The 22,447-nt window shown below is 49.4% G+C and overlaps 1 protein-coding gene and 1 long non-coding RNA gene across 5 annotated transcripts in view; one reads left to right on the top strand and one right to left on the bottom strand.

Moving 5' to 3' along the window:
* Positions 1 to 22,447, bottom strand: part of Reep1 (receptor accessory protein 1) — a 103,305-nt gene that overhangs the window by 9,966 nt on the left and 70,892 nt on the right. For 3 of the 4 annotated variants that reach the window (XR_006070406.2, XM_076566915.1, XM_042273452.2), the window contains exon 6: positions 6,246 to 6,423. Coding sequence is in view for 3 of the 4 variants with exons in the window: in XM_076566915.1 (XP_076423030.1) it covers positions 6,246 to 6,423 (178 nt within the window). In the remaining variant the exon portion in view is untranslated. Of the gene's footprint in view, positions 1 to 979; positions 1,016 to 6,245; positions 6,424 to 22,447 lie in introns of all 4 variants that reach the window. The other variant, XM_042273451.2, reaches the window with a different exon arrangement.
* On the top strand, positions 886 to 3,151 carry LOC143272390 (uncharacterized). The gene is made up of 2 exons (XR_013049904.1): positions 886 to 1,008; positions 1,271 to 3,151. It is a non-coding gene; the product is annotated as an uncharacterized LOC143272390 (long non-coding RNA).

The following is a 22,447-nucleotide window of genomic DNA, read 5'->3' as shown; positions in this document are numbered from 1 at the left end:
AATAGTAGTCACGGGCCAGAGCAATGGCTCAGCAAGTCAAGGAGCCTGCTGCCCAGCCCGATGGCCTGAATCTGGTCCCCCAAACTCACATTGTGGGGAGAGAAAACCGACTCTCCGGAGTTGTTCTCTGACCTCCACACACAAGCCATGGCACGCACATGTCCAAATACGTCCCCATACACAAATACATAATGAATAGCAGTCACCCTTCAAAAAGCCTTTAACAGCCATTTTCGTAACAGTGCAGGGAGGAAGGCACGGCCCCCCATCTCTGTTTTGTGATGAAGAAACAGGCTGAGAGCGGTTAGCTGACTCACACAAAGCTGCACAGCCAGTGAGTGGCAAGCCAGAGCTCCCTTAGCAGGGCTGCCTCCCTTCAAAGGAGCGTGGGCAGTCTCCGAGTCCTCAGGACGCACTGCACAGGGATGTGTAGGACTATAAATTGGCTTAACGATTCGCACATGCATCTCTGACATTCCTTCTAAGAGGCTGGATACTTCTCTCAGGGAACCTAGGTTTGGTGACTCACGGCCATCAAACAGAACCACCCAGGAGCAGATGCTAGCTTGACTTCAAAGGCGAGGTCATGAAAGGTTACCATGGCTCCCCGCTTGACCTCTCTATCTAGAACCATTGGCTCTGGGCCAAGCCACTTGCCGTGTGTGGGGACTCTCCAACAGCCTGAGAGAGGCCCGGCTGCTAAGGAACTGCAGGCAGTGGCCCCTGGAGCCATCTTGGAGTGGATCTGCCAGGGCTCAGTCAAGCCTGCAGGTGACGGAGCCCAGCCAGCATCCTGACTGCAGCTTCCTGGGAGGTTTGGCCACCGAAATGAAGGACAGTGTGTCGGCTTGCCGTGAGGGCTTTGTCCCCCACCTGGCCCGTGCAGCTGAAAGGGAGCCCCAAGGGGCCAGCACCCGGTTAGTGCCCCCCTGAAGCAAGCCGAATCCAGCAGGCTGCGGGCAGGCTGGCTGCTACTCACCTTTCCGGGTCCTGCAGCTGGAGCAGCAGGTACACACTGTGGGGATCAGGTGGGGGCGCTGTCAGTCAGAGATAGCCTCCACCCAACAGGAACCAGGCCCCAGCAAACTGGGAAGACCCAGGAAGACCCAGCAAGAGGGCGGGGTCTACAGACCCTGCAGTGTGGGAAGGGATCATCTCTGATTCAACTTCCTCTAGGGTCAGGCCCGGCTTCCTGTGGCTCTAAGGCAGTGGGAGCTGAGAAAGTTTTCCCTGGGAATAACCATCCCTTCCTCCAAACCTCTCCTTCTAGATCTTTTGTTTCAGAGTCCTCCAGGAAACCTCCTCAGACTGATCTCTCAACCCCAGTGAACTAGTGTCTGAGCATCTGGCAAGAGGCCTGACTGGCTACTGCTTTGGACACTGCCTTCCTTGGCCTCCAGACCATGTGGACCTTGGCATATAGTAGGTGCTCACTAAACCCATGCTGGCCCAGTGACTCAGAATCTGTGGCAGGCTCTCTTCATTCTCTCAACTCCGGGTGTACCCTTCCTGGTGGCTAATGCCAGCCATTCCAATGTGTGGTCCCTCCCTCGCAGCTCACTCTGTGGGAAGGGCAATCAGTCTCTGCCTGTCCTAACCCTTCAAACTCTGGTGTGTGGCCCAGCCTCGCCCTGGGTGCTGAAGGTGGCCACAAAGAACTCTGGTCCTCCATCTACCAAGGTCAGACCCGGTGCTCTCCTCCTGCCACATGTAGGGGCCGTTGTGTGGGAGGCACGTGGCAGGCCAGTAGAGGTCAGTTGGAGAGGGAGGCAGAGCAGGGTCTGTCTGCAGGACTCTTGCAGGCAGAGAGAGTATCACAGCAGTACGGTTTCTGTGTCTCACCGCTCCTTTTTTCCCCTTTCTTTGAGATGCGGAGAGTAAATGTTCTCGTTCCCGGTTCTCAGCCGACCACCCTCACTGTGTCTGTCCTGGACCCACTCCATTGCTTCTATCCGGTACCTCACCCATTCTCCTTCCTCAAGAAGCATGGCTGTCAATGTCTACGTGCATCTTTTTGCTTAATGGTGCTCTTGCAAACTATTATTTTGTATACTATGTGTATTTTTGTGTGTGCATATATGTGTGTGCATGTGTGTGAGGGTGAGCCTGCCCCTGCTTCTGAACATAACGGTGACAGGTTATGTGGTCTCTTCTCTTGCTCTCCACTTTGTCTTTTGAGCAGGATCTCTTACTGGACCTGGCTGGCTAGACAAACTCTGGGTCCTCTTGTCACCCCTCCAGTGCTGGCATTACAGGCTCATGCTACTGCGCCAGGCTTTTCTAGGGACTCTGGGGATCCGAACTCAGGTTCTCATACTGTTAAGTAAGCGTTTTACCAATTGACCCATCTCTCCAGCCCCTGCTATCTACCTACCTACCCACCTACCTACCTACCTATCCACCTATCTACCCACTTATCTATCTACCTACCTACCCACCTACCTACCTATCTACCCACCTACCTACCTACCTACCTACCCACCTACCTACCTATCTACCCACTTACCTATCTACCCACCTATCTACCTACCTACCCACCTACCTACCTATCTACCCACCTACCTATCTACCTACCTACCTATCTACCTACCTACCCACCTACCTACCTACCCACCTATCTACCCACTTACCTATCTACCTACCTACCAATCTACCTTTTTTTTTTTCTTTTTGAGACAGGGTTTCTCTGTGTAGCTCTCCTGTCCTGGAACTCCCTCGGTAGTCTAGGCTGGCCTCAAACTCACAGAAATCCACCTGCCTCTGCCTCCTGAGTGCTAGGGATAAAGTCTTGCATCACCACTGTCCAGTCTACCTATCTATCTATCCATCCATCCATCCATCCATCCATCTATCATCTATTTTTCTATTATCAGCTTGATACAGTATAAATTCTTATCCTAATAGTGAAATGTATCATTGAGGCTTGCCCAGTAACTGAGTAACTGTGGCTTATAATAAGTTTTGGTTTTACTCAATTACTATTTTTTTTATGCAGGTCTCACCATGTAGCCCTGGCCTGGAACTCACTTTGTAAATGATACTGATCTTGAACTCACAGAGATTCTCCTGCCTCTGCCTTCTGAGCGCTGGGATTAAGGCATGTTTCATCACACCTGGCTATGTTTACTTTACATAAATGATTACATAAGAATCCACTGTGGTTTGTGCATTTCCATGGGGTAGCCTGATTTCAAGATCCACCAGGGTCCACTGAACTGGGACTTCCAGGTGCTGTAGACACAGCCTGGGCCAGGCCGTTCCCTGGCCCCTCTTCTAAGCTGTCTTCAGCTCCTGCCATCTGTCTGGAGTCTGAAAATGATCTTTTTTTTTTCTTCTCTATCTCTCCTCACAACAAAAGACACAGTGGAGCCTTTTCCTCAAGAGAAAGCCAGAGGGACTGGGGACTGAGAAAGTTCTAGAAGGCGGGCAGCACACAGAACTCGGGGAAGAAGGGCTGGGGAGTGAGCAGGAACACGTGTGGCGATTGCCCCGTGGTGTCAGCTTCCCTGCGTGGCACGTTCTGCATCCCACAGGCTCAGTGTCACCTCGCCAGGATGTCACCTAGACGTGTGCACTTGGCCCCCGGCAGGTGATGCTTTTTATGGGAGGCTGTGGAATCTTTAGGAGGTGGGACCCTGCAGAGTCACAAGGGCTGGGCCTTAAGTTTTGACAGCCAGACCCCACTTCCGGTCCTCTTTCTGTTTCTTGACTTCTGACCCAATGCACCGCAGCCTCACATTCCTGCTACCATGCCTTTGTGGCCATGATGGCCTGCGCCCTCAAACTGTGAACCAAAACAAACCCGTGCTCCCTTCCGTTGCCGCCTCCGCCAGACTTCTTCCCAGGGACCCTGTCTCACCTCGTGGACGACAGCTCCAGCTCCAACACGGGCATGGGAGCCTCTACTACATATCCAGAAGCGGGTCTGTATCACATCTGTCTGTCTTTCTGCAGCAACTGCTTGGGAGAGTGCTATCGTCCCTGCCCTCCCCGCCATGGGTCAGCACCTCCATTCTCCGAAGGGAGGTCTCAGGATGGCAAAGGATCGCACCCCCCTCTGCCAACGCCAACACAAACCATCCCAGACCTCCTTCCACCTGTTGCTGGGCTAGAGGATGTTTCAGGCCTTGGAGACATCCGCATCACCTCTGAGACCCGCCAACCTCCTCTCATTTCATTCTGAGCCTTGACCTGAAAAACTTATCAAGAGGTGGTCTGGGGAGGAGGCCTAGGTTCCTGTTCAGTGTGGCCTGGGCAGAGTGCGTGCCTCTCTGTGCTGCTGCCCCTGCTTGGTTCTCCTTTAAAATGACAACATGGGCTCTTAGAGGGGAAGGGGTACAGGGTGCCCTACCTGACCTTTCAACTTTGGTGTGGGTGGGCCATTCCAATGTCAGGGCTCACACTGCCTCACAGAGAAGCCCATTTGCCTCCTGAATAATCTCAGCATTGTAAAGAACTTCCTGGGGTGAAATAAAGAATTAATAAGATGTCTAACAGGAGCTACGTCCTCTCTCCTGGCACCAGGCATGGTCCTGAGTACTCTTGCTGGCTTATTCCAATTGAATCCTCCTACCCCAGCCTACTCCTCCCTGGTCCTACCCTGCTTCTGGAGGGAAAACACCGCCCATCAACAAGCTATGATCTTCAAACCTGGGGGCAGTGCAGAGGGCATGGACCGGAAAGGGGAGGAAGCTGATGGACACCAAGGAATGCTGATGGTCTTGAGTGGTCGGGCCCGAGTGTGCTGTCACGTCTACACCATGTGCTAGCCCTCAGAATCAGGTGGGGTCTGTCAGGATTTGGGGCTCAGAGCCCGGGTGCCTTTCATGCTGCTTCTTACAGCACACAGAAAGGGTTCAGGGGCCCTCGAGGTCCTGGTTTGCATGTTGAAGGGCAGGACAGACATTGGGTCCATAACACCATATTCCAAAACAGCCTAAGTCCTAATTCCTCTGTAACAAGGAGGGGGAAAGGCGGTGGCCCAGAACCCCCCCCCACACACACACACACTTTGCCATCAGGAGAAGGTGGTGTCCCAGCAGCCCCCCCCCACTCTCTGCCATCAGGAGAAGGCAGTGTCCCAGCAGCCCCCCCCCCCACTCTCTGCCATCAGGAGAAGGCGGTGTCCCAGCAGCCCCCCCCCACTCTCTGCCATCAGGAGAAGGCGGTGTCCCAGCAGCCCCCCCCACTCTCTGTCATCAGGAGAAGGCAGTGTCCCAGCAGCCCCCCCCCCACTCTCTGTCATCAGGAGAAGGCGGTGTCCCAGCAGCCCTCCCCTCACTCTCTGCCATCAGGAGAAGGCGGTGTCCCAGCAGCCCCCCCCCCACTCTCTGTCATCAGGAGAAGGCGGTGTCCCAGCAGCCCCCCCCCCACTCTCTGTCATCAGGAGAAGGTGGTGACCCATCATTGTCCTCTATGCTTCCTGCTGTCCACCATTTTCTGTCAGCAACTCAGCTCTGCTCCTGGAGTCATTGTCATCTAAGGATCCATCTTGGAAACTGATAGCTCCCAGCCCAAATACTGACATCCAGAAGCTCCAAGTCCACACGGATAGATTAGATACTGGATTCACACCCCAATCTACACAATCGAGACCTACTGAGATCTCTGGAGACAGGCCCAAGACTCCACATGTTAAACAAGGTTCCTGGTCGCGTCCCATATGGGCAGTCTTGTGCCAAGTACTTAACCACGGTGTTAAACAGAAGAGGTAGATTTTCCGATACTGGGTGGACTTGGCCTCCCCGAGAACTGGGCCACAGGCCTAGTGTGGTCCTTGGTAGATGTAGGCTGTGGGCATGCATAGTGTGTAGGTAGTCAAAGATGAAGTGGAGATATGGGAGAGGGAGAGCATGCCTGTGGGAGGAGTCACCAGCTCTGAGGAGTGGAAGAAGATGCTCAGGGGGTCATGAGGCCTGAGTGTGGGGCCAGAGAGAATAGAAAGTGCTCCCACGGCCCAGACTACATTTCCTGCTCCTGACTTGGCCCAGGCACAAGCACCCAACACTCGGGTCCCTCCGATAATGATGAAGAAGGAAGAACTCTCTAGCACTAGTAACCTACCCTGCCCAAGGCCCAGTCCCCAGGCCTGCTTCTTGAGTGGCTATGTGCCATATCTGGTCCGGTATAATCTAACAAATATCTCTGTTGGTGACAGGCCCATGGGGCAAGGGGCACCCTTGTGTGATCCAGCACTGCGCCTCTTAATGAGGCCCAAAGTGAGACGGGAGAGTGGAGAGACCTACCTGAGCTGCCCGCGCTCTCGGAAGCACTCCTGGACATCTTGGGCTGGCCGTGTTTGCTGCTGGACCGCCCCGTCCCTGGGGGAGGGGGGCCGGAGGGAGCAGGGGCACCATCACCCCGGATAGTGGTGAGGTCCTGCATGCTGAAGCTCCGTAGTCTCTCCGACAAGGCACCCTGTCCCTGGACACAACACAGGAGAGCACTTGTCAGAGGCCTGGCCATAGGCGGATGAGCAATGGGAACAGACAGGAGATGTGACGAGGGCCGAGAGACCTTTGCTCTGTGAGTAGACGGGGCAGGAGTAAGGCCTGGGTCGCCTCTCCTGAGGTCCCAGGTATACCTGCTGACATGGCAGGTGTGTTCCAGGGCCACCTCTAGGGCTCAGCCGTCACTCCCCCTCTCTTTTAGAGATATTCCCTTCCCTCTTCCTTTCAGACAGCCCAGGGAAATCTGTACCTAGGATTACAGCCCCCTCCAACCTGTTTTTGTTTGAGATAGGGTTCTCATGTGTTCGAGGCTGGCCTTGAACTTGCTGCTTAGCAATGTAGGCCTATACCTGTTAGGATGATCTTGAACGCCTAATCCTCTTGCCTCCACATCCCAAATGCAAGGCTTATAGGCATGGGCACCACACCTGGTTTATGTATTGATGGGCTCAAATTCAGGGTTTTATGCATGCCAGGCAGGCACTCGACCACGTCGGCGACATCTCCAGCCACTGCAGTCCCTACTCTCGCAAGATGGCTGGAGGCCACTGGCTTCCCACCAGTAAAAGTCTATATATGGCCACGCTACCCTCAGTTCTCAGAATCTGGTTACAAACTCAAAACCTAATAGTCTATACACTCAGCTCTCCTTCCTAAAGGCTATAAAGCACAGACGATGTTTCACTGTATGACAGCAGTCAGTCATTTCTTTTTTTAATCTGTGAAACTGAGATGGTTTACAAGGCACATTTACTCATACTGGCAATTTGAGTTTCATAAAATACCCAAGAAGTAATGAATCAGGAAGGAAGAAATGATATTTTTAAAAAAAATCTCTGCTGTCGGAATAAGCACTCCATATATTGAAGGAGGTGTGGAGTGAATCTCAGTGTGAATGTATTCTTTTGTTTATGAAAGCAAGGCGGATGTGTTGTGTGGATGAAAGAGCAAATCTTCCCTCTCCGGCCTGGTCCTGAGCGAAGAGAAAGGACCAAGATGAAGACAGGGCTGGGTGTAGCTGTAGGTGTGCAGGTGTGCCTCAGGGCAGCAGAGAGGCTAGTTAGGTTTTGTTGTTGTTTAGAATTTATTTTTGTATAGTTTTATTTTTTCACTTATTATCTGAGGCTTTCATACATGCATATAATGTGTTTTGATCAAATTCACGGAAGTTCCACCCTTGCTGAGGAGTTAGTGGCCACTGATGTCTGCAGGTGGGAGTCAGGGAGACAGTTATCTTTTTAAAGATTATTAATTTAAAATTATCTATTTGTGCCTGTGTGCCTGTGTGCATGTGCGCACGCACTCACTGGCCAAACCAGAAAAGGGTATCAGATCCCCTCAAGCCAGAGTTATAAGCAGTTGTAGGCTGTTGGACATGGATACTAGAACCAAACGTGGGTCCTCCAGAAGAACAGCAAATACTCTTGACCACTGAGCCATCTCTCCAGGCAGTTTTCTACAGGAACGAGGCCCGATAGGTTGCCCATGTTGCAGCAGATGGCCTATACTGATGTACTGAGCAGACCGAGTGGGTTAAAAGACAAAACAAGCCTGAGCGAGGGAAGGGAGGCTGAGAGGAGACTGGTGTTACTCAGATAGTGCTGGGATTTGGAACAAGCAACTGCCAGGCCATGCACTTGGGTGTGCTCAGAATGCTGGTGGCCCTGCAGCCTCCCCTCAAGTACTGGGGGGAGGCAGTGGGGACCAGAGAACGTGAGTCAGCAGGGTGGGAATGGCCTCTTGTTTTCATAGTGAAGGAAAGAGGGGTGCCTAGAGGTCCAGAGGACTTGAGAATAACAAGGTAGGGTAGACACAACAGCATCGGCAATCAGTGCAGAGGGCACGGGACGGCCAGAGCAGAAAATGAGCACAGCACCAGACAGAGGCTTTCTGCAGCTGGAGGAGGGTTCAGGTGAGCCTTTCCACATCGGTCAGCCACAAACCAGTGATCTAGACGGGTGGGCAGAGCACAGCCACTTGCTAAAATGGAAGGTCTAATGCGACAAGGAACAAAGGAAGGCGAGACACAAAATAATGCCAGAGAGGTTGTGTTTATGTGTTTAGGAACGTGTGTGCACATAGACGTATGTAATAACGACTGAAGAAAAAGAGGCCATTAATTTACAAGAGTGGCTGGGGTCCATGGGAGAGGTTGAAGGAGGGACAGGAAGGAAAGGAAAAGATATAATCTCGAGAAATACAAAATTATAATAGTAAAACCAACAAAACCACAAACAACTACTGCAATGAAAACTGGGGAGGGGGCAGGCAAAAGGGGCTAGCACACTGCAACAAAGCCGGGGAGGGAGCAAGTAAAAGGGGCTAGCACACTGTAACAAAGCTGGGGAGGGGGCAAGTAAAAGGGGCTAGCCCACTGCAACAAAGCTGGGGAGGGGGTAAGGCAAAAGGGGCTAGCCCACTGCAACAAAGCTGGGGAGGGGTCAGGTAAAAGGGGCTAGCCCATTGCAACAAAGCTGGGGAGGGGGCAGGCTAAAGGGGCTAGCCCACTGCAACAAAGCTGGGGAGGGGTCAGGTAAAAGGGGCTAGCCCACTGCAACAAAGCTGGGGAGGGGGCAAGTAAAAAGGAGCTAGCACACTGCAACAAAGCTGGGGAGGGGGCAAGTAAAAGGGGCTAGCACGCTGCAACAAAGCTGGGGAGGGGGCAAGTAAAAGGGGCTAGCCCACTGCAACAAAGCTGGGGAGGGGGCAGGCAAAAGGGGCTAGCCCACTGCAACAAAGCTGGGGAGGGGGCCGGCAAAAGGGGCTAGCACACTGCAACAAAACCAGGGAGGGGGCAGGCAAAAGGGGCTAGCACACTGTAACAAAGCCGGGGAGGGGGCAAGTAAAAGGGGCTAGCCCACTGCAACAAAGCTGGGGAGGGGGCAGGCAAAAGGGGCTAGCACACTATAACAAAGCCGGGGAGGGGGCAGGCAAAAGGGGCTAGCACACTATAACAAAGCCGGGGAGGGGGCAGGCAAAAGGGGCTAGCACAGGGTTTGATGATGCACCAGGAAATGAAATAGGAAAATCTCAACCTACCAAAGACACAGAAACCATGTCTCAAGGAAACCAACAACAATGACACGCAGGGCCTGCTGTCTCACACCTGTGATCCTGGCGTTCGGGAGCTCAGGCAGGAAATTATCACAAGTTTGAGGCTTGTCTCGGCAGCATAGTTCCAGGCCAACCTGGGCTACAGCGTGAAACTTACTCCCCCAGAAGCCAACAACAACAAACACAAACAGAAAATGGTTTAAGTAACCAAATACATACAGTTAGAACCATTAACGTATAAAAACAAAATATCACATCCTCAAGATACCCAGTGTGTAGAACAAGCCAGAGTTAAGTGAGTAAGAGGGTCAACTAAGGACCTGGAGCGATGGCTCAGTGGTTAAGAGAGCTTGCTGCTCTCCCACAGGAGCTGAGTTCAGTTCCCAGCACCCACATCAGGAGGCTCACAACTGCCTGTAAACCCAGTTCTGGGAGGATCCAACACCTTTGGCCTCTAATGCACTCACACAAATGTGTACAACACCCCACCCCACCCCCAACAGACACCACACACACACATAATTAAAAATAAAATAAAGCTTTAAAAACAATGCTTTGATTTTATTTTATTTTTTTATGCCAGTGAAGATGATGGCTGCTGCTGTTGCCTGCTGCTGGCCACATCTAAGTTGCTACTGAAATCAATGAAAGAAAAGACAACTTATGGCCAAAAGGATCAGGTGGGGTCTCATGACCCCCAAGCCCAAACAACCGGTCAGGGACTAACTCCATCAAGATCTTCTGGATCTTGTAAACGCTCTGCAAGAGACCTGAGGGAAAGCAGCAGTCTACCCAGTACGCATCCATTTGGCAAAGGGCTCAGTTTCACTCAGAGAAGCCCACCCAGCCTGGCTCCAGTATCACCAGCATCAGGGAGACTGCGAGTGGAAAGGTTAGGCAAGAGAAAAGCATGGCTCGGGACCAAGCTAGCCCTGTGCTGAAAGGGAACCACAGAAGCATGGAGACATGAGTCCTGAAAACACACCAGAACAGCTGGAGACGTCTGGAAGCATCATGCTTCCCCTGAAAGCCACGCAGGCCTGCTCAGTCTCTACTCAACCTCATCCTTAATTACCATCCGTGAGGCACACCTTCGCTGTGCTTGGGGGAGCTCCATCTTTTATTCGGGAGCTGTCATCTTCTGGGAGAGCTTCTGTCTGCCGCACTGTGCTCCCTACTTGGGAAAATAATTTTGGATTCTCTATGTTTCAAAAACATAATATCATCAGGGCATAGTGACACACACCTTTAATCCCAGCCTCGGGAGGCAGAGGCAGGTGGATCTCTGTGAGTTGGAGGCCAGCCTGGTCTACATAGTGAGTTCTAGAGCTACATACTAAGACTTTATCTCAAAAAAAAAAAAAGAAAAAAGTGTAATATTATATTGTCCCTAACTCAATGAACACTATGATAATAAAAAGCTCTGAGAAGCCCTACAGTGGTTTCTTTCTTTCTTTCTTTCTTTCTTTCTTTCTTTCTTTCTTTCTTTCTTTCTTTCTTTCTTTCTTTCTTTCTTTCTTTCTTTCTTTCTTTCTTTCTTCCTTCCTCCCTCCCTCCCTCCCTCCCTCCCTCCCTCCCTCCCTCCCTCTCTCTCTCTCTCTCTCTCTTTTCTTTCTTTAGTTATTTTGAGACAGGGTCTCTCTACAGCCCCGGCTGTCCTGAAACTCACTATGTAGACCAGGCTGGCCTCAAACTTACTGAGTTCCATCTACCTCTGCCTCCTGAGTGCTGGGATTAAAGGCATGTGCCACCCCACCTGACTGCCCTACAGTGTTTGGGGCTGTTTAATAAAATGTATTCCAAATGTCTGTGGCCACAGTAGGAGTCACTGAGAGCCAACCATGCAAATGTATTTCCAAATCTCATTCTTTCCGGGTTTTTTTTTTTTTCTCTCTTATTTGAGACAGGGTCTCACTCTGTAACCCTGGCTGGCCTGGAACTTACTGTGTAGACCAGTCTGACTTGGAACTCATAAAGGTCTATTTGTGTCTGCTTCTCAAGTGCTGGCATTAAAGGGATGCACCACCATACCTGGTATTCTTTTTCTTTTGAATATGTATGTGTATGTATTGCACGCAGGTGTATTGGGGCATATGTGTATTTGTGTATGTGGAGGACCTCCTCAGGAACACTGTTGTCTACTTCCTTTGAGTCAGGATCTCTCCTTGACCTGGAGTTCACCAAGTTAGGCGAGGCTACCCTGGGGATCTTTTAGTCTGCACCCGCCCCCAGCACAGGGATCACAGGCATGTGCCACCACACTTGACGTTTTTACTGGGTTCCGGGGACTCAGGTGCTCATGCTTGCATTGTAAGCACTTTACTGACCGAGCCATTTCCCAGTCTTCATTCTTGAAATGATGCCTCCCTTGCAGCTATGGCTGCATCATCCTGCAGTCTTGTCCAACAGGTTGTGAGGAGAAAGCCGCTGAGGGGTTTGTGGTTGGGGAGACATTTTCTCTTCCTGATATGCAGAAGAGGAAAGTCCTGCCCTGCTCCTTTCTCTCTGCCTCCAAGGGTGGTTTAGATCTTGGAGCTGGTGATAGGGGAGTTGCAGAGCCATTGTTCAGAGCCTCGTTGTAATAATGACAACTTCCATCCACTCCTAGCTTTTTCCATAAGTGGTTTTCATCAGTTCATAAACACAGTCTTCCACCTCTGAAGTTACAGTGGTCTTGTAATATTGCTTCTGATATCACTATCTCTACCTACAGATGGTATACTTGGTTATCACCCATGGCAAGACTGGAGACAATGGAAGGTTCTGAGTGTTTGGTTAAGTGAAGAAATATGGGTCCTGGTTAACTAAAATTCCACTGATCTTTATTGGACCATCAAGGAACAAAGGGGTTAAACTCTCCCACTTTCACAACTACATTCAGGCCTCAGGCCTCTGAGAAGGACAGACAGGTGTCTTTGCCAACAAAGAGCCACTTATCTACAAGGCCTTTACATTCAGGGTCGAGGGAGAGAGCAAACACAGAGGGTCTAAGTCAGCCTCACAGTGTCTCAAGGACAAACCCAGCAGCCCCTTCTGAGTCACGTCCCAGCTTGTGCAGATGTGTCCGAAAATGATAAGACTAGACCTCAGCCAATTAGAAATATATTAATATAACTGCTGCCTGCTTAACCAGCTATGTAGGTGACCTGAAACTCCCCTTAACTGTACTCTAAAGGAGCCTACATGTCCCTCTCGGGGTTATCGCCACTTTGTACAGGTGAATGACCTCACATGCATGCTGGTATAATAAATGCTCTTTGTTCTTGCACGCTATTTGAGTCTGGGGTCTTCCTTCAGCATTTCCTCGGACTTTTTTACCTTCAGCATTTCTACAGGAAGTGGAGGGCATAATAGGTATTGGCAGCACAGATGAAGATTCCAGAAATAACAGTCGTAGCCATATCACTAGTCCTTTGCAAGAATCAGAGAAAAGGATAGCACAGGCATCGACGGATGGCTGAGCTGTAGCGCTTCAGCGACTCTGACGGTGAGCAACCGGGTTAGTCAGACCTTAGCCTGTTTACTGTGCTTCTGCGCTCCTCTTAATTGTATGCGCAACTGTTTTTTAAAACCTCAGTCTAGCAGTGTGTTAAATAAGCCGTAAACACTCTAAGTGGAAGGCATTGTGTCCCTATTTTGCTAGCAATGTTTCCTTTCTTAGTGGCACTTGAGATAATGACTTCTAGACAATGAAAACAGCCGCACTTCTTTGAGCAGCTTCTGATAAACATCTAGACTCCCTGCAACATGCTCTCATCTGTCCTGTTCCCTGTACTCCATGGAAATGTACTTGACTCTGGGCATTATCTGCTGGTCTTCCCCTCCAGATAATAATATTGCAACCTTGCACCATCCTTTCTACTTGACAAGGAGTCAGGGCCAAGGAGCTGGACAGCATAAGCATGTGGGCATCTATTGAGTCGCTGCCTGCGTGAAGTGGCTACAGGAAAGCACCCCACCCCACTCCCATACATGAGCCAGGGGCCCAGACCTGAGCGGGTATCCTGTTGAACACGCACTGAGATGTGCCCACAAGAGTAGGACACAGAACGGTGGCACACCTGTGAGGCAAAGTGCTCCAGGGGAGAGCCCCTTTTGAAGAACTTGGGTGTGTAAATATGTGAACCAAGTGGAAAGAGGATTTTTGGTTTTTTTTGTTTGTTTTGAGACAGGGTTTCACTGTGTAACTCAGGCTGACCTAGAATTCTTGGTGTAGACCAGGTTCGCCTTGAACTCACAGAAGTCTACCTGCCTCTGCTTCTCAAGTGCTGAGATTAAAGGCATATGTCACTATGCCTGGTTGTTTTGACAGGGTTTCATGTATCCCAGGCTGACCTCAAACTTGCTAAGTAGCCAAGGATAGACCTTGAACTTCTGATCTTCACCTCCCAACCACTGGGATTTCAGGTATCCAAAGCCACATTTAATTTACATGGTGCTTGGGATTTAACCTAAGGCTTTGTGCAAGCTAGGCAAGCACTCTACCAACCAAGAGAGGTATATTCGTTAGACAGTTTTTAATACTTTCTCACCACTAAGCATTGCTATTTAGTCCATCCTAGAGGGAATGTTGGAAGTTTTGATGACTAAGGAGATGGATGGGGTGCAGTTATCCATTGTCAATGCCCATGACTGTATCTGCTCAGTGAAAGCCTGCCTCCAGGTGACAGGCTTTACTGGGTGGTAGGGCTAGGAGTGACCTCACCCTCTTTTATCCTTTTTGTGTCTTGCCCAAGGCTCATGCACTCCTTTAGGGAGGCAATGCAATTAAATTTCCAGCAACACACAGCAGTTTCTCAAGATAACCCTGAGGACCTCATTCTGTGAATACAGGGCTTCTATGATAGTGGCAAAGGTCTTCAAACCCAAAACAATTCAGGAAGTTTTGGTTTTGCTTTGTTTTAATTTTTACTTATTTTATTTGTATTAGTGTTTTGCCTGCATGTATGTGCACCGCATTCATGTCTGGTGCCCACAGAGGTCAGAAGTAGGCACTGGATCCCTCAGAACTGGAGTTACAGATGTTTGCAAGCTACCATATGGATGCTAGAAACTGAACCTGCCTCTCAACCACTGAGCCATCTCTCTGGGTCCTATTTTTTATTTTGGAGGCAGGGTAGCCTCAAGCTCACTATGTAGTCAAGATGGCCTTGAGTTCCCAATCTTCCTTCGCCCACGTCCTAAGTGCTGGGATTACAGGTGTGCAGCGCTATGGCCCATGGGTATATATTTAACTGAAATTAAAATAGAACCGAGAGGTAAGGCAGATACTTTCCGAAATGGAATGATTTAAGGCCGTGAGCAGGTTCTGGAGGGATCCACCAAGTCTCAGGGGAAGGCCCAGCGGAGTGTGAATTTTAACTCATGTCATTTCCTCAAGTACCCAGTGCTCACTTCCCAGTGCTCACTTCGGATGACAATGAGGATAAAAGTGAAAGGTTTTAGTGAGTCAGGCAATTGACAACAAAGCCACTACTAGCATAACCACATTCCCCAGGGGTAATTAATTCAAGAAGAGTTAGTGCTTCCTGCTAAACCTCACATCATGCCCAGCTTCCACGGCTGAACGGCTGAACGTGCTCTACGGCAGGGCCAGGCAGCCCCACCTTGGCATGCCGCACAGAGATCAGGCTTTCTTTAGGACACAAAACTGGATTAAGAAACAAAACAAAAAGAGATGAGGATTTCTACCGGGAGAGCGTCGGTACAAATTCAGTTCATTCTCCAGGCGTTAAACAAAGAGGGGTGGGAACCGAGGAAGTTAGTCACATGTTAGATGCTGCCAGATGACCACACTAACAAGCTCTGGTATGATGACAAAGTGCAGCCAGTCTGTGTGTCTGGATTCACACATGCCACACGGAGGTGTTGGGGCAGCAAGACACCTGCCTCGGATCCAGACCAGAGCCTGGTGGGTAGAGACGGCTGCTGGGCCTCTCTATCTGACTGGATCAGTTTGGAGTTAGTCACACCTCTCAAGGGGGTTACCTGCCCTTCTCTGACGTCCAAAGAGGAGACAAAATGAAAGAGTCGAGCCACCTGGTAAGAGGTAAAAGGGGCAAAAGAAAAAAAAAAGAAAGAAAGAAAGAAAAAGCCATGGGCACAGGCCAACAAGATACCAAAGAGTCATGTGACTCTCCTTTCTCTACTGGTCCACTCATTCACTGCTCAGCTCATGCTTTCACTGTTCACACCAACAGATGCTGAGGGAATGCTGACAGAATGCCATGGAGTCCTGAAGAGGAACAAACGTCGGTGTGAAGCGGCTCCCGCTTCCAAGAACCTCAGTCAGACCGAGACATCGAGACAGACATGTGTACAAGAGGACAAAAGACCAAGTTGGCAAAACATGCACCGGTTCTGGGTGGACGGACAACATGGCGGCTGCCTGAGTCTCAGTGGAGGCCTGACACAGGAGCTCACCGTTGTGCAAGGTGAGGGCTGGCACACCAGGAGGAAGGGGGGGGGGGAGGATAGTAGGATAGTGAGAACCTTCTAGAAACAGTTCGTGGACTATGCTGAGAACTGGCCCAATACCCCAGCATCTTTCTCCCCTGTTTGTCTTCTGACTTTGCAGCTGGGGACAGGGATGTTTGGGATATGATCTGTTTCCTGACCCAAAGGAAGTGCCCTTAATGAGAAATAACAGGCAAAATCAAACTGCCTGGTGAGCTAGAGCTCCGTGTCAGGTCATCCGAATCAGGCATCCCCAGGAAACGGGGGTTCAGGGCCCTCCCAACATGGAGCTCTCAAGACAGCCGTCTCAGTTGGAGACCTGCCTGCCCTGTGCAAGCTTCCTCCACGTTTCTCGTGCTCTCTGGCACCCAGGTAACAAATGACAGTCAATTCGGAAGCTCGCCCTTTCACTACTCAGGTCCTACCCTTTCAGCGTCCCTTCCTCCTCCCCCTCCCCCGCCCTGCTAACATGGATTGCGCAATAGCGGGGCAATGGTTGTCTGCTTTCCCCTTCCCTGTCTGAGGCCTGCAGCCCAACTCTGGCCCCAGCCTCCCAGGCTATCTTTATCCTTCCACCCCTTCTTGTGTTACCCCTACAGGACCATTTTCTTATCATTCTAGAAAGAGCAACTCTGAGCACTAATTTTTTTTTAAGGCGAGGTTGACTGGGAATAAAACAAATGAATGAGAACACATAATTCCATTTCCCAGTGAATGGCGCCCATCTACTCAGAGAGTAGGCTGTGGCCAAAGCCTGACCAACCCCTTGTGGTCACAGATCACAGTTGCAGGCAAAGTGTTTGAGTGTTGTCCGAAGTGTGTGGAAACCAGGCTGGCACAAGGAAGAGGCTGGAGAATCAGGAGCCGGCATGGGTGCTGGTGTAGGCAGGACCGTCCAGCTCTGCTTCCCTGGGAGCCGTACAAACACAGCTCCAGAGAACTTGGTGAGTAAAGAGGGGAGAGCACCCCATCAAAGCCAGAGTAGCTGCAGGCAAAAGAGTGAAAACAAGACCGATGAGAACCAAGAATGTTCACAGAGGACCTGAGGAGTCGCCCAGAACAGGTTTCCTCCATGATGGAAATATGCTGTGCCTGTGCCAGCTACCGGCCAACTGAGGAACTCAACTCCAGGGCGCCTCCACTTCAACTCATCTATATTGAAATAGACCCAATGTGGCCAGTGACTACTGTACTGACACAGTAGGGGTGGATGAATAAAAAAGGGTGGTGCATATTTCCCATCAACTAAGGGTTTTTTTGTTTGTGTTTTTTCAACACAGGGTCACTAAGTAGCTCTGGCTATTCGGGAACTTACTATGTAGACCAGGTTGGGATTGCACTCACAGAGATCCACCTGCCTCTGCATCCCAGGTGCTGGGATTAAAGTTGCATGTCACCACGACCAGAACATCAATTAGGTTTAATGAGTAATAACAAGTAAGTACAAAACTAAGCCTTGTCAGTCTGGGAGGAAGGGACTGGACCTGCCTGGACTGAGTCTATCAGGTTGATCGCAGTCCTCGGGGGAGGATTTGCCCTTGAGGAGGCGGGAATGGGGGGTAGGCTGGAGGTAAGGGGAGGGGGTGGGAGGGGGGAGAATAGGGGAACCCGTGGCTGATATGTAGAACTGAATGGTATTGTAAAATAAAATAAAGACTAAAAAAAAAACTAAGCCTTGTTGATCCTGTTATTTAACTCTTTATCTATTGTTTTTATTATTATTTATGTATTATCTGTATCTGTTATTTAACTCTTTTTCTTGGGATTTTATTTTTAATTCATGAGTATCCGACTGTATGTCTGCCTACCATGCCTATGCAGTGTCTGCAGATGTCAGAAGAGGACATCAGATCTCCTGCGAGTTATAGATGGTTATGAGCTGCCATATGGGTGCTGGGAATTGAACCTGGGTCCTCTAAAGGAGTAGCCAATGCTCTTAACTGCTGAGCCACCTCTCTAGCCCCTTCTGGTTATTTTCTAATGCAAAAAATGCAGGAAAAGAAGGCACATTCTCTTAGTTCAAGACACTAGCAATTAGGGGCAGAGAAGCTGGCTCAGCGGCTGAGTAGCACATACTCCTCTTGCAGAAGATCTGAGTCCAGTTCCCAGCACTCACATCAGGTACCCCACAGCCTCCTGTAACTCCAATTCCAAGGAAATCCTACACTATGGCCTTGTGGGCAATAATAACATGTGCAAATAGCTACACACAGACATAGACACATAATTTAAAATAAGTTTTTAAGTAAAGAAGCTAGTAATCTAATAAAGAAACATGGGGTTCCTGTAGGGAGGAGGAGCCACACATAAGCATGTAAGTGCAAACATCCCCCAACCCCCCACATACATTGAAAACCACCTGCAGGACAATCTCTAATTCACAGAATGCAACTTTTACTTGGGGCATTTCTCTTCAATGGCTGACTTTAATGACAGAGTTGGTACAATTGGGGCTGTTCCAGCAACACGTCTTCAGGGGAACTAAAGGAACATTGCTTTCAAGTTAAGTAAAGTTGGCCTAGCAAGCCTAAGAATGAACAGGTAGCTGGGACCCAGTGCAGGGGCCAAGTTTCCAAGAGAGTAAGGTGTCCAGGATGCCGCCTCGTGGTTGCAGAGCTTGGGTTCAGCTCATTCTCTTCACTGGGGCCAACTGATAATGTGAAATGAGTTCTTCTGGACAAATGAATTCCAGGAGTACTGTTTTTGAAAAACAGAGATGATCAATTCTGGTCTTCGAAAGAGTTGGGGCTGTCTTCCTTTTGCATGGAATCATGGGCTATGAGACAGGAAATAGAGCAGAAAAAGCCAGCGAAGCCACCAGGACACTTACACAAAGGGCATATCATTTCCTGGGGACAGAGATGGAAGCCTTGGAGACAATGGTATGGACAGGGATAAACAGGGAACAGAAAGTTTCCATGTCTGGTTTTGTTTGTTTTAGGTTTTTCTAGTTTCAAGATAAAAATAACAGAACAATAGAGGAATAAGAAATTATGTTTTCATAATGATATGGCTTATGAAGCTCAAGACATTTTTGCATTTATTTGGTGTGTGTGTGTGTGTGTGTGTGTGTGTGTACATGTGCACATGTTTGGCACACATACAGCAGTCAGAGGTCAACTTTCAACTGTTGGTTCCTTCATTCTACTACATGGGTTCCAGGAACGAATTCGGGTCATCGTAAAGTCAACAGCAAAAGCCTTGACCCACTGAGCCATCTCAACAACCTAGACCTAGAAAGATTTTCATACTTCATGAAGATAAGAACATCCTCCACAGGTATTATTTTACTAGGGAAGTTGCTCAGAGTTCAATATTGTTTTTATTTTTAAAATGTTTGTGTATAGGTGTTTTGCCTACACATATGTCTGTGTACCATGAGCATGCAGGGCCCCTGAGGCCAGAATAGCACGTTAGATTCCTTGGGACTGGAGTCACAGACACTTGTGAGCTGTGGTGTGGGTGCTGGGAACTGAATCTGGGCCCTCTAGAAGAGGTGCTTTTAACCACTGAGCCATAATGTGGTCAAAAGATCTTTCATCCCTCTATAGATAGCTCTGTAGTATCCAGGGAGCCATGGAAACATGGGCAAAAGAGCGCTGGAAGGGTTGAGGTCCAATCCTTGATCACGTGACCTGATAGAGGGCTTTGCAGTCCCACTGTGACACCGATTCATGTTGTACAATGATGTCTTTGTCCACATACAGGGATACACACACACACACACACACACACACACACACACACACACACACACACACACACACCACCCCCACAGTTCTTTTTATCTTCAAGGTCCATGTTCTAAGGTATTACATTTGCACCACAGGAAAAATACAGAAATAAACTGTTTTAACCTCAGTCACCCATGTTTTCTACTCTGGATGGGACTTCAGGCAGTGACCTATCCAAAGCTGGATGTTTAAAATCATCGTATTAAGAACAGAGATCCAGCCAGGCGGATCTCTGTGAGTTCGAGGCCAGCCTGGTCTACCAAGTGAGCTCCAGGAAAGGCGCAAAGCTATACAGAGAAACCCTGTCTCGAAAAAACCAAAAAAAAAAAAAAAAAAAAAAAAAAAGAACAGAGATCCACAGGCCCACTGCCTGAGGCTCTGATTCAGCACTACTTAAAACCAAAACTCAAAGCCTCCTAGGTGGTTTAGGCATGAAAGCCAGATTTGGACCCACAGTGAGTGAGTCATCCTCTGACACTGCTGGGTGCTGTCCGCTGTCGCCATGGAAACCACTGGTGTAGACCTCGGCAGCGTGACTGAAGTTTTGGATTTTTTTTTTAAAAGCATGTATCTGTTTCAAAAAATAGAGGGCATTATTTTTGGAGGAGGAGATGTGTTTTCTCTCCCTAAATATTTATATTTCGTGAGAAAAATCAAGGCTCCCACAGAGCAGAAAATTTTCTCTCATTTAAAACCATCGGACAGAAAACGGAAGTCCTTTGCCACGCACACCCAGATGGAAGGAACTGATGAGAAGTTATTCCTTGAGGCAAGTTCTAGACCACCTGGACTGTCCTTCGGGTCTTAGCTGAGGTAAGATGCTCTGCTGGAGGAGTCTTAGGCCTAGCTAGGGGCCTTCCTGGTGACGGAGTGAGGAGATGACCAGCCAAGATGGCATCAAGGCTCTGGAGGCCCCAGCCGGAGGCAGACCTGGAAGAGAATGACCCTCCGGAAGTTGCTGATGCCTCAGGGTGGTTGAGGAGCTGGGTGACCAGTGCTGACAAATACACCGTGTCTACTCTGACTGCAGAGAGACTAAGTGGTACCCTCTTCCATCAGGCTTCCAAGGCAGAGAAGACGCAGGAGAGGGGGACTGAGAGATGGTTTCCATCACTGTGCTGAAGGGTTGGGCGGACAAATTCAGGGCTTGGTGGCTTGTTCTCTTTTCTTTCATTTAAAAAATTTGAACCTTAGAGGCTTGTATTACAGATGGAAGTTTCTTGGGATTCATGGCTATTTGTAAACCCTGATAGATCTCAAGTGCCAAGGCAGAGTTTCCCTCCCAAAAATGCTGTCTGGGATCTGCTACTTTGGTAGTTCCTATTACACTACAGTGGCCAGGAGTCCTGTGGATACTAGAGTCACACTTTCCCACAGTTCCTTCCTTCCATCTCTCCTTCCCTCCTCCCAGCCTCAAAAGGGACTTTCCTTTCTTTAAAAATAGAAACAATTGTTGTTATCATTCGAGATAGAGTCTCACTATGTAGCCCTGACTGGCCTGGAACTTCATATGTAGACCAACCAGGCTGGCCTTGAACTCACAATGATCCATCTGCCTCTGCCTTCTGATTAAAGGTGCCACTAGAGGCAGAAGGTCCTTTTGAAACAACCATTCAGCTCTGGGTGCTGAGCTTTCTCCAGCCAATGCTCTCAGCATGCTTTTCCCTATTTCCTGGCACAGGAACCCATCTTGGATCCTTGCTGGCCATCAGTGTGTTCCATCCCGCCACCTACTCAAAGCACAAGGAGAACCGAGGTTTGTATCTACCTGCCTCTGCCAAACCCGTCCACACCTCCATCACATCAGACCCCACACCTCCATCACATCAGACCCCACACCTCCATCACATCAGACCCCACACCTCCATCACATCAGACCCCACACCTCCATCACATCAGACCCCAAACCCATCCATACCTCCATCACATCAGACTCCAAACCCACCCACACCTCATCACATCGGACCCAAACCCTGGCATCATGTCCAGACTTATCACCTCTGTTTTGCTCTTATAGCTCACCTCTCAGCCACTGGGTTTTCTTTTTTCTTTTTCTTTTTTTGGTTTTTTTTCAGGACAGGGTTTCTCTGTGTAGTTTTGGTGCCTGTCCTGGATCTCACTCTGTAGACCAGGCTGACCTTGAACTCACAGAGATCTGCCTGGCTCTGCCTAACAGTGCTGGGATTAAAGGCGTGTGCCACCACCGCCCTGCTAGCCACTGGGTTTTCTCAACAGTGCTGTAACTGCTGACTGTACACCTCTAGCCTGTGTCTGGATCCCAGGGAAGGGAACACTAGGGAGATCTGATGAATTCACTCTAAGATGTCTGACTATTTCAGTTGTTTGGGTCTGTAGACATAGCAATCCACACAATGACAAGGTGTCACATGAGAAGAAACTAGGAAGGGACATAAAAGGATTTTTTTTCAGGGGCTAGATAACAAAGAGGAAGAAGTAATGACCACATCACAATTGCCCACTGGTCCTGTTTATTTTGAACCTTCTCCACTTCACTCTGCCTGCTATACACATCATCATCATCATCATCATCATGTTCTACATTGTAACCTTTCATCCCTTCTCAGGATGCAAAGGACCACATGAACATGGAGACTATCTACATGCCTAGATGAACTCTCTACTTTCCCACTTTGGGTTTAGATGATCCTCTCCCTCCCTTTTCCCTCTGTTTTTTTCTTTCACACCTCAGCTTCCAGTAGATTAGAGTACTTTTTTTTTCAAGGTTTATTTTAT

Source organism: Peromyscus maniculatus, chromosome 3 (genome assembly GCF_049852395.1).
Source record: "Peromyscus maniculatus bairdii isolate BWxNUB_F1_BW_parent chromosome 3, HU_Pman_BW_mat_3.1, whole genome shotgun sequence".
Lineage (NCBI taxonomy): Eukaryota > Metazoa > Chordata > Mammalia > Rodentia > Cricetidae > Peromyscus > Peromyscus maniculatus.
This window is presented reverse-complemented; position numbering and strand designations above follow the sequence as displayed.